Source organism: Odocoileus virginianus, chromosome 20, assembly GCF_023699985.2.
Source record: "Odocoileus virginianus isolate 20LAN1187 ecotype Illinois chromosome 20, Ovbor_1.2, whole genome shotgun sequence".
Lineage (NCBI taxonomy): Eukaryota > Metazoa > Chordata > Mammalia > Artiodactyla > Cervidae > Odocoileus > Odocoileus virginianus.
In genome coordinates, this window is record NC_069693.1 from 22129648 (window position 1) to 22141987 (window position 12340).

Here is a 12340-nt window from a genome sequence, read left to right on the forward strand (position 1 = left end):
CCGAGTGGTCTGGTTGAAGTCCTACCTGACCGACGATCTCCCTGAGCTCCCCCTCCAACATCTTCACTTGGCACTGAAGTAACTCGATGTTGCTCAGGGAAGCCTGGTATTTATCCCTGTAGAGATTTAAGCTCCTTTCGAGGGAGACGATTTTGTCCCCAGCCAGGGCAAGCTGCTCCTGGGCCAAATGGAGCTTATCCCCTGTGTTCTCATTATGATTTCCCAGTTCTTCCTCATAGAGAATCACCTGTTGGTATAGGAAAGAAACCACACTGAACCCACGGAAGCATCTAATGAAGAAAGGATATGGCTATAACATAGCATGCAGAGGAGTCTTATATCTTAACTAGAAATGCAGATGCAAAGAATAGGCCCAGCACAGATCTAAAAGTTACAATACAGAAGCAGATCGCTAGTCCAGATTTGATGTATGAGATAAGTGCTCAGGGCTGGTGCACTAGGAGGACCCAGAGGGATGGGATAGGGAGGGAGGTGGGAGAGGGTCCCGGATGGGGAACACATGTAAATCCATGGCTGATTCATATCAATGTATGGCAAAAACCACTACAATATTGTAAAGTAATTAGCCTCCAACTAATATAAATAAATGAAAAAAAAAGTTACGGTACATAAAATCAGAATGGTGATGATTAGAAAAAATTTCTAAAAAGATTGTCCTATTTGGATGGTAAGCTTCTTAAAGGCAGGGACCATTTCTGTTTCCCATTCTTCCTGGTATGCAGTTAATTCAATAAAGATATATTAGTTGATTAACAGGAATGAAAGTATAGCTCCATTTTTAAAGAGCTTGAGATGGCAGTATTATTTCTTTACTAGGTATTCTCTAGAGGTCTAATTTAGAAAATGTGGAGTCCCTGGTGCACACAGGTCTGCTTCAGCAAAGTTCCCTACAGACAGTGGAGGAATAGGACCTGAAGTTCCTGGGGAATTGGCATCCTCCTTATTTAGGCTCTTTTTCTTCCTAATCAGTTAATTAGTCAACCAATTGAGCAGATATTTATTGAATGCTCAAGAACAATGTCTTCCGTGCTTAGGGGTATTTATACTTACAGAGCACAGGCTCCTCCCTCACAGCATTTACAAACTTCTATTGGGGTAGATACAATTTAAAATTAGCAAACAGCTCTTGAGTGTGCTAAATTATATGACTTGCATTATATGTATTGAAGGAGTTAAGAGCAGGAGGCTCATCAAGGAGGGCTTTATTTGGGTTCAAATATTTCAGAATTCAGGTAGAACACATTCTATTGATTTAAGCTAATATATTTGCTGCCTGCCATTTGAGAGTCGTCTTAGGAAAGGATCATTTACTTTGAGGTGTTTATTAGGGGGAGGAAAAGAGAAAATGAATATTTTATATTCATATGTTTATAACAGAAGCTGTCAGGAGGCCTGCCTATACCCCCTTGACACTCACCACTCCTCTGTATGTTAACTCCCTTCCAACTGCAAGCATCCTCGGTTTTTTTGCCTGAGGGATGCACTGGCCCCAGGAGCCCACTCTAGCCGAGGAGCAAGACAAGACAAGTGACAAGTACGGGGAGTTAACAATATCAGGTGCAACCTTCAACCAATGACTGGAACGATTGCCTGGGATCAATTTTCACTGTGTCCTACATTTTCTACTGGAGTTCTCCAGAGAGGTTGAACCCTGGTTTCCCACAGCAGTGATAATCTTTTTTTTTTTTTTTTTTAATGAATTTATATTGGAGGATAGCTCCTTTACAATGCTGTGTTAGTGTCTGTGGCACAGCAAAGTGAATCAGCTATATGTATACACGTATCCCCTCTTTTTTAAGCTTTCCTTCCCACTTAGGTCACCCACAGAGTACTGAGTAGAGTTCCCTGAGCTATCCAGTAGGTTCAGCAATGATCTTAATAGTAATTTTCTTTATGGGCTTCCTGCCCTTGTTCGACACACCTCCCTACTCTTTCACTGTGCTTCGTGGAATCACCTCCCTCCTGAATTAAATAGTGCTTACAGAGTCAGACATGACTGAGTGACTAACACTTAACTTGTATCCACCTCTTTGTTTTCGGATCTGCTGTTGGGAAACCCAAATTTAGACAGAAGTTTGATACTTCTGTGAACAAAGTATTGGGGGAATTTGGCAGAGTGCTGAAAGTAACTTTCCCAGGACTTTCCCATATTGGGCTCTGTGTCCCTGACTGTTGCTTGCCAGATCCCACAACAAGTCCTCCTCTCCTCCTTGTAACAGAACCTTGACTTTGTCTGGGACAAAAGTGTGCCTCGCTAAAACTGCATTTCTTTGCCTTCCTAAGAAATTGCTACAGCCATGTGACTAATTGCTGCCAGCGGTATACAAGTCAAAGTATTGTGTGGGGCTTCTCCAAAGTGTCCTTTAAAAGGGAGGAGTGTGGGAGGCGGCCCTAAAACGGTGCAGGAATAGGATGGGGAGACCACTTTCTCCCACACAAATTCATCAAAAGAACATTTGAACGCCGAGCAAATTCCACAGAACAACTTCTGAACGCTGGCAGAGGACATCAGGCACCCAGAAAGCCAGCCCACTGTCTTGGAAAGGAGGTAGGACAAAATACAAAAGATACAAAGAGAGACAAAAGAGGTAGGGACAGAGATCCGTCTGGGAAGGGAGTCTTAAAAAAGAGACAAGTTTCCAAACACCAGGAAACACTCCCTCCGGCGGGTCTGTGGCGAGCCTTGGAATCTCAGAGGGCAAAATAACCAGAAGGAAAAATAAATAAATAATTAAACCCCACAGATTATGTGCCTAACAGCAACTCCCAGCGGAGCAGCAGCCCAGACGCTCGCATCCCCCACTAGCAAGCGGGGGAGGGACAGGGAAGAGCAGGCTGCATTCCTTAGGGTAAGGACCAGGGCTGAATGCCCCGAGGGCAATCTGAGGGATCTAGCTTGAGATAGCAACCCAGACTGTGGGACACCTATCCCACAATCCCCGTGAAAAGCCCTAACCTAAGACATGGCCAGGCCCGCTCACAGAACAAAGGCCTGAGCAGAGCTAGCTGCTGCAGACGGGCCCATCCCCCACCGGGGACAGGCAGGTGAGGGCAGCCAGAGCCAGAAGGGGACAGTCAGCCCCAGAGAGGCATCTGATACCAAACTGCAAGCAGACTTCTCTGCTAACCAAGACTTCTTGGGATTCTAGACGGTCGACATCCCCCGGGAGGGTCGCAGCCAGAGACCAGCTCCCCAGAATAGACACACGGCACACGTGAGAAGGCGCGCCGATTGTACACCCAGAAAACCGAGCGGCTGGAACCGGGAAGGGGATAAGCTGCAGCCTTCAACTGGGGACGACTCCGCTAGCCAAGCCCTTGGTCACCTGAGCTGCCTGGACCTGGGACGGGTGCAAAACACAGGCCCAACCAAGTGCGCCTTTGTGGAGTACCCGAGAACCTGAACCTGAGCGGCTTAGACTTGGGAGGTGCATGTAAACCAGGGCCCACCTCAGACAGTTCCCGGTAGAGTAACCTAGAGTCTGAGCAGTGTAGATTGGGAAAGCACACACGCCGGGAGGGGGGCAAACCCAGTGTGGCTGAATCACTGGGAGCACACGCCGGTGATGTTTGTTCGCAGTGTTCCTCCCTCCCCAAAGCACGACTGAACAAGTGAGCCTAAAAAAAAAAAAAAAAAAGTGACCACCACTGCGCCGTTTGTGTCAGGGTGGAAATTAGACACTGAAGAGACCAGCAAACAGAAGCTAAAATAAACAGAGGGAACCGCTTTGGAAGTGACAGGTGCAATAGATTAAAACCCTGTAAATAGCACTGACTACATAGGAAGGGGCCTATAGACCTTGAGAAGTACAACCTGGACCAAGGAACTATCTGAAGATGAATTGACCTCACACTGTCCGCAAGAGCTCGAGAAAAAGTCTTAGATGTATTTTTACTATTATCTTTTTTTATATTAAAAAAAATAAAAAAATATTTTTTTTATTTTTAAGTCCCCATTACTCCTTTAATTTTCATTTTTATAACCTACTATTACCTTGCAAAAAAAAAAAAAAAGACAGACCCTATTTTTAAAGCAAACCATATATATATATATATTATAACCTCTGCGACTTTGTTTTTTTTTGTTGTTGTTTGTTTGTTTGTTTTCTTTTTTAAAAATATTGTATTTTTGGGAATCTAACCCCTACTCAAGATTTTTAATCTTTGCTTTTTGGTATTTGTTATCAACTTTGTACCTTTAAGAACCCAACCTTCAGTGCCCATTTTTACTTGGGAGCGGGATCACTAGCCTGATTGCTCTCTACCCCTTTTGACTCTCCTTTTTCTCCACCAGGTCGCCTCTATCTACCCCCACCCCCTTTTCTTCTCTACCCAACTTGGTGAATCTCTTTGTGGGTTCCGGGCTGTGGAGAACACTTAGGGAACTGATTACTGGCTGGATCTGTCTCTCTCCTTTTGATTCCCCGCTTTGTCCTCCTGGCCACCTCTGTCTCCTCCCTCCCTCTTCTCCTCTCTGTGTAACTCCGTGAACATCTCTGGGGGGTCCAGACTGTGGAGAGCACTTAGGGAAGTGATTACTGGCTAGCCTGCTCTCTCCCCTTCTGATCCCCCTCTGCTCCTCCTGGTCACCTCTATCTCCTTACTCCCTCTTCTCTTCTCCTGTAACTCTGTGTACCTCTCTGGGTGTCCCTCACTGAGGAGAAACTTTTCATCACTAACCTAGATGTTTTATCATTGGTGCTATATAGATGAAGAAGTCTCGAGGCTACTGTAAGAATAAGACTGAAAACCAGAGGCAGGAGGCTTAAGTCCAAATCCTGAGAATACCAAAGAACTCCTGAATCCAGGGAACATTAAACGATAGGAGCTCATCAAACACCTCCATACCTACACTGGAACCTAGCACCACGCAAGGGCCAACAAGCTCCAGAGCAAGACATACCACGCAAATTCTCCAGCAACAGAGGAACATAACCCTGAGCCTCGATATACAGGCTGACCAAAGCCACACCAAACCCAATGACATCTCAAAATTTATTACTGGACACTTCATTGCACTCCAGAGAGAAGAAATCCAGCTCCACCCACCAGAACACCGACACAAGCTTCCCTAACCAGAAAACCTTGACAAGCCACCTGTCCAACCCCACCCACAGCAAGGAACCTCCACAATAAAGAGGAACCACCAACTGCCAGAATACAGAAAGGCCACCCCAAACACAGCAATATAAACAAGATGAAAAGGCAGAGAAATACCCAGCAGGTAAAGGAACAGGATAAATGCCCACCAAACCAAACAAAAGAGGAAGAGATAGGGAATCTACCTGATAAAGAATTCCGAATAATGATAGTGAAAATGATCCAAAATCTTGAAAGCAAATTGGAGTTACAGATAAATAGCCTGGAGACAAGGATCGAGAAGATGCAAGAAAGGTTTAACAAAGACCTAGAAGAAATAAAAAGGAGTCAATATATAATGAATAATGCAATAAATGAGATCAAAAGCACTCTGGAGGGAACCAACAGTAGAATAACAGAGGCAGAAGATAGGATAAGTGAGGTAGAAGATAGAATGGTAGAAATAAATGAAATAGAGAAGAAAAAAGAAAAAAAAATTAAAAGAAATGAGGACAACCTCAGAGACCTCTGAGACAATGTGAAACACCCCAACATTCGAATCATAGGAGTCCCAGAAGAAGACAAAAAGAAAGACCATGAGAAAATACTTGAGGAGATAATAGTTGAAAACTTCCCTAAAATGGGGAAGGAAATAATCACCCAAGTCCAAGAAACCCAGAGAGTCCCAAACAGGATAAACCCAAGGCAAAACACCCCAAGACACATATTAATCAAATTAACAAAGATCAAACACAAAGAACAAATATTAAAAGCAGCAAGGGAAAAACAACAAATACACAAGGGGATTCCCATAAGGATAACAGCTGATCTTTCAACAGAAACACTTCAGGCCAGAAGGAAATGGCAGGACATACTTAAAGTGATGAAAGAAAATAAACTACAGCTCAGATTACTGTACCCAGCAAGGATCTCATTCAAATATGAAGGAGAAATAAAAAGCTTTACAGACAAGCAAAAGCTGAGAGAATTTAGCACCACCAAACAAGCTCTTCAACAAATGCTAAAGGATCTTCTCTAGACAGGAAACACAGAAAGGGTGTATAAACTCGAACCCAAAACAATAAAGTAAATGGCAACGGGATCAAAGTTATCAATAATTACCTTAAATGTAAATGGGTTGAATGCCCCAACCAAAAGACAAAGACTGGCTGAATGGATACAAAAGCAAGACCCCTGTATATGTTGTCTACAAGAGACCCACCTCAAAACAAGGGACACATACAGACTGAAAGTGAAGGGCTGGAAAAAGATATTCCATGCAAATAGAGACCAAAAGAAAGCAGGAGTAGCAATACTCATATCAGATAAAATAGACTTTAAAACAAAGGCTGTGAAAAGAGACAAAGATGGACGCTACATAATGATCAAAGGATCAATCCAAGAAGATATAACAATCATAAATATATATGCACCCAACAAAGGAGCACCACAATATGTAAGACAAATGTTAACAAATATGAAAGGGGAAATTAACAACAACACAATAATAGTGGGCGACTTTAATACTCCACTCACACCTATGGATAGATCAACAAAACAGAAAATTAGCAAGGACACACAAACTTTAAATGATACAATGGACCAGTTAGACCTAATTGATATCTATAGGACATTTCACCCCAAAACAATGAATTTCACCTTTTTCTCAAGTGTACACGGAACCTTCTCCAGGATAGATCACATCCTGGGCCATAAATCTAGCCTAGGTAAATTCAAAAAAACTGAAATTATTCCAAGCATCTTTTGTGACCACAACGCAGTAAGATTAGATGTCAATTACAGGAGGAAAACTATTAAAAATTCCAATATATGGAGGCTGAACAACACGCTGCTGAACAACCAACAAATCACAGAAGAAATAAAAAAAAGAAATAAAAATATGCATAGAAACAAATGAAAATGAAAACACAACAACACAAAACCTATGGGACACTGTAAAAGCAGTGCTAAGGGGAAGGTTCATAGCAATACAGGCTTACCTCAAGAAACAAGAAAAAAGTCAAATAAATAACCTAACCCTACACCTAAAGCAACCTGAAAAGGAAGAAACTATGAACCCCAGGGTTAGTAGAAGGAAAGAAATCTTAAAAATTAGGGCAGAAATAAAAGGAAAAGAAGCAAAAGAGACCATAGCAAAAATCAACAGAACCAAAAGCTGGTTCTTTGAGAGGTAAATAAAATTGACAAACCATTAGCCAGACTCATCAAGAAACAAAGGGAGAAAAATCAAATCAACAAAATTAGAAATGAAAATGGAGAGATCACAACAGATAACACAGAAATACAAAGAATCATAAGAGACTATTATCAGCAACAATATGCAAATAAAATGGACAACTTGGAAGAAATGGACAAATTCTTAGAAAAGTACAACTTTCCAAAATTGAACCAGGAAGAAATAGAAAATCTCAACAGACCCATCATAAGCACGGAAATTGAAACTGTAATCATAAATCTTCGAACAAACAAAAGCCCAGGACCAGACGTCTTCACAGCTGAATTCTACCAAAAATTTAGAGAAGAACTAACACCTATGCTACTCAAACTCTTCAGAAAATTGCAGAGGAAGGTAAACTTTCAAACTCTTTCTATGAGGCCACCATCACCTTAATATCAAAACCTGACAAAGATGCCACAAAAAAAAGAAAACTATAGGCCAATATCACTGATGAACATAGATGCAAAAAATGCTTAACAAAATTCTAGCAAACAGAATCCAACAACATATTAAAAAGATCATACATCACGACCAAGTGGGCTTTATCCCAGGGATGCAAGGATTCTTCAATATCTGCAAATCAATCAATGTGAATACACCACATTAACAAATTGAAAAATAAAAACCATATGATTATCTCAATAGATGCAGAGAAAGCCTTTGACAAAATTCAACATCCATTTATGATAAAAACCCTTCAAAAAGCAGGAATAGAAGGAACATACCTCAACATAATAAAAGCTATATATGATAAACCCTCAGCAAACATTATCCTCAATGGTGAAAAATTGAAAGTATTTCCCCTAAAGTCAGGAACAAGACAACGGTGCCCACACTCACCACTACTATTCAACATAGTTTTGGAAGTTTTGGCCACAGCAATCAGAGCAGAAAAAGAAATAAAAGGAATCCAGATTGGAAAAGAAGAAGTAAAACTCTTACTGTTTGCAGATGACATGATCCTCTACATAGAAAACCCTAAAGACTCCACCAGAAAATTACTAGAGCTGATCAATGAATATAGTAAAGTTGCAGGATATAAAATTAACACACAGAAATCCCTTGCATTCCTATACACTAACAATGAGAAAACAGAAAGAGAAATTAAGGAAACAATTCCATTCACCATTGCAATGAAAAGAATAAAATACTTAGGAATAAATCTACCTAAAGAAACAAAAGACCTATATATAGAAAACTATAAAACATTGATGAAAGAAATCAAGAGGACACAAATAGGTGGAGAAATATACCGTGTTCATGGATCAGAAGAATCAATATAGTGAAAATGAGTATACTACTCAAAGCAATCTATAGATTCAATGCAATCCCTATCAAGCTACCAACGGTATTTTTCACAGAACTAGAACAAATAATTTCACAATTTGTATGGAAATACAAAAAACCTCGAATAGCCAAAGTAATCTTGAGAAAGAAGAATGGAACTGGAGGAATCAACGTGCCTGACTTCAGACTCTACTACAAAGCCACAGTCATCAAGACAGTATGGTACTGGCACAAAGACAGAAATATAGATCAACAGAACAAAATAGAAAGCCCAGAGATAAACCCACACACCTATGGACACATTATCTTTGACAAAGGAGGCAAGAATATACAATGGAAAAAAGACAATCTCTTTAACAAGTGGTGCTGGGGAAAACTGGTCAACCACTTGTAAAAGAATGAAACTAGAACACTTTCTATCACCATACACAGAAATAAATTCAAAATGGATTAAAGATCTAAATGTAAGACCAGAAACTATTAAACTCCTAGAGGAAAACATAGGCAAAACACTCTCCGACATAAACCACAGCAGGATCCTCTATGACCCACATCCCAGAATATTGGAAATAAAAGCAAAAATAAACAATAGGACCTAATTAATATTAAAGGCTTCTGCACAACAAAGGAAACTATAAGCAAGGTGAAAAGACAGTCTTCAGAATGGGAGAAAATAATAGCAAATGAAGCAATGGACAAAGAATTAATCTCAAAAATATACAAGCAACTCCTGCAGCTCAATTCTAGAAAAATAAATGACCCAATCAAAAAGTGGGCCAAAGAACTAAACAGACATTTCTCCAAAGAAGACATACAGATGGCTAACAAACACATGAAAAGATGCTCAACATCACTCATTATCAGAGAAATGCAAATCAAAACCACCATGAGATACCATTACATGCCAGTCAGAATGGCTGCTATCCAAAAGTCTATAAGCAATAAATGCTGGAGAGGGTGTGGAGAAAAGGGAACCCTCTTACACTGTTGGTGGGAATGCAAACTAGTACAGCCACTATGGAGAACAGTGTGGAGATTCCTTAAAAAACTGGAAATAGAACTGCCATATGACCAGCAATCCCACTGCTGGGCATACACACTGAAGAAACCAAAATTGAAAGAGACACATGTACCCCAATGTTCATCGCAGCACTGTTTATAATAGCCAGGACATGGAAGCAACCTAGATGTCCATCAGCAGATGAATGGATAAGGAAGCTGTGGTACATATACACAGTGGAATATTACTCAGCCATTTGAATCAGTTCTAATGAGGTGGATGAAACTGGAGCCTATTATACAGAGTGAAGTAAGTCAGAAAGAAAAACACCAATACCGCATACTAACGCATATATATGGAATTTAGAAAGATGGTCATGATAACCCTGTATGCGAGACAGCAAGAGAGACACAGATGTGTTGAACAGTCTTTTGGACTCTGTGGGAGAGGGTGAGGGTGGGATGATATGGGAGAATGGCATTGAAACATGTAAATTATCATATGTGAAATGAATCACCAGTCCAGGTTTGATGCATGATACAGGATGCTCGGGGCTGGTGCACTGGGATGACCCAGAGGGATGGGATGGGGAGGGAGGGAGGAGGGGGGTTTCAGGATGGGGAGCACATGTACACCCATGGCGGATTCAAGTCAATGTATGGCAAAACCAATACAATGTTGTAAAGTAAAATAAATAATTAAAAAAAAATAAAAGGGAGGGGTGTGCCTTTCTCTCTCCACCCTATCTCCTACCCTCACCCTGATTATTTGGAACAAAGATGTAAAGGTTGGTGCTCCAGCAGCCATCTTAGGTGACCTGGAAAATGGAAGCTTTCAGCTAATGATGGTGAAACCGAAAGACAGGACACAGGTAGCGGTCCTAGACTACCTCTCTCTTATTTTATGTCATAGAAGTTAACTATTTTATTTTTTATTTTTTTAAATAAAAAGTCTTTATTTTACTTTTGTTTTTGAAACATCTTTCCACTAGATATACAAGTCTAGCTTGATAAATTTTTTGGATTTTCTGATTACTAAAGAAAGATCTGTTGATCCCCAGCGTTCTCTTTCTGTGCAACACGATCTTCTCTGTTACTTATGAACTGTAAAAACTTAGTCTTTTGGGATACTTACACAATCCCCTTCAAGTAAGGGAGTCTACCAGACTCTCCCAGATTCTCTTTTTTGTGTCATGGACTAGAAACTCGAAACAATAAGCCAAGGACAATAGTAGTGCTCACCTCATTTGTTTCCCATTTCTCAAGACTACTGTCATTCATTGTCTGGTGTCCAGTGTCTTTAAAAACAACAGTGTCTAGCTATTGTATTTAAGACACTATTGCTTTGGGGTTTTCTGTTATATGAAGCTAAATAGAATCCCAACTACTAATAATTCAGAGTCACTTTATTCAGGCTGGACTCTTGTTTAAGTTAGGATGAACTAGCCAGTTTTAATACAGCTTTGCATTAGCTTTATTAAGCCATGGTTGCTCGCAGGCTTTGTCCCAGATTACATTTTGTAGAATAACCTTTGTTCCTTTCCCACCCAAGCCTTTACAGAAAATTCTCATTGGTCATAATATTTCCTTTAAAAAAAAATTCCATGTTTCTTCGAGGCCCTTCATAAATTCCCTGGAGTTAGTCATTAAGTAATAGCACCACTCAAGACAGCCCTTGGAATTTTATCTCTAAAGGCAGAGGAGGAAAATGCCAGAGGAGGCTGCCTGTTCCATTACTTCAAACCCATGGTTTTGCTACTGCTAGTGCTATCACTGCCCAACTGATTTTAGTTCTAAGGCTTTTGTCTTTGTAATTTACTTGGGATTCTATAAAGATGATATACTTTGGTTAAAAAAAAAAATACCATCCTGGACATGAATAGAAATGAATATCCAGAATGTACTTAAGTCTACTTGATATAAAACTCCAGTCTGCAAAAATGACTGATGAGGTACTCTCAGTGATTAACTCAGACTCAACATCTGGTTATCTTATCCACTGTGCAAGTGCCAGAAATTTATATATGATTGAAATCTGATTTTTCTAAAAAAAAATGATTGATTTAGTGGACTTTATACCTCTTTCATAACCCTTAGAGACCTAGAGTCTTTTGCATTTAAATTGCCATGGTAATAGAATGGAGATGATAAGCCTCCACGCACACCACATACATATATGTGCATGTGCACACATATACCCCACACACGTACACACATACCACATACCCCACATGCATTAATACTGGACCTCTCACCCAGTTATGTCATTCTGTTTAGTTCCCTCTGTTCAGTTTCAAAGAAATCAAAGAATTAAAGAGGGAAAGTTGATAAAATCTGCTCAAGATGTGAAGCTCTCCTCTAAGTCCACTACTTGCTTTCTAGTAGTTTTGACCTGATTTCTGTAGGTACATGGTCATATAGGACACTTCCATAGTTACTTTATCTATACCTCATCTTCTTTCATCTTGCAGTGATGGTGGAGAATAACCAGGTCGGAAGTCTGCTTCTCCAGGACGGACTGATACTGCAAGAGGGAACAGTAAGAAGTCTGCAACTCCTCGGTGCGAAACTCCAGTTCTTGCTGAAAGGCCAGCAGCTTTTTCTTGAGTTGTTGGAGTTGCCTTAGATGACACTGCTTATTGGGCTCAAAATCCATGTGTGACTCCTCAAATGCTAAAGCTGGCTTCTTACTCTGCAATTGAGTAAAGATTGTCA

General features: G+C 40.4%; 1 protein-coding gene across 6 annotated transcripts in view; it reads right to left on the reverse strand.

Moving 5' to 3' along the window:
• Window positions 1-12340, reverse strand: part of PMFBP1 (polyamine modulated factor 1 binding protein 1) — a 55687-nt gene that overhangs the window by 25755 nt on the left and 17592 nt on the right. For 5 of the 6 annotated variants that reach the window (XM_070451065.1, XM_070451066.1, XM_070451067.1 and 2 more), the window contains exons 4-5: window positions 12075-12317; window positions 26-247 (exon numbers count right to left, since the gene is read on the reverse strand). In XM_070451065.1, coding sequence (XP_070307166.1) covers window positions 26-247; window positions 12075-12317 — 465 coding nt within the window. The remainder of the gene's footprint in view (window positions 1-25; window positions 248-12074; window positions 12318-12340) is intronic. The other variant, XM_070451068.1, reaches the window with a different exon arrangement.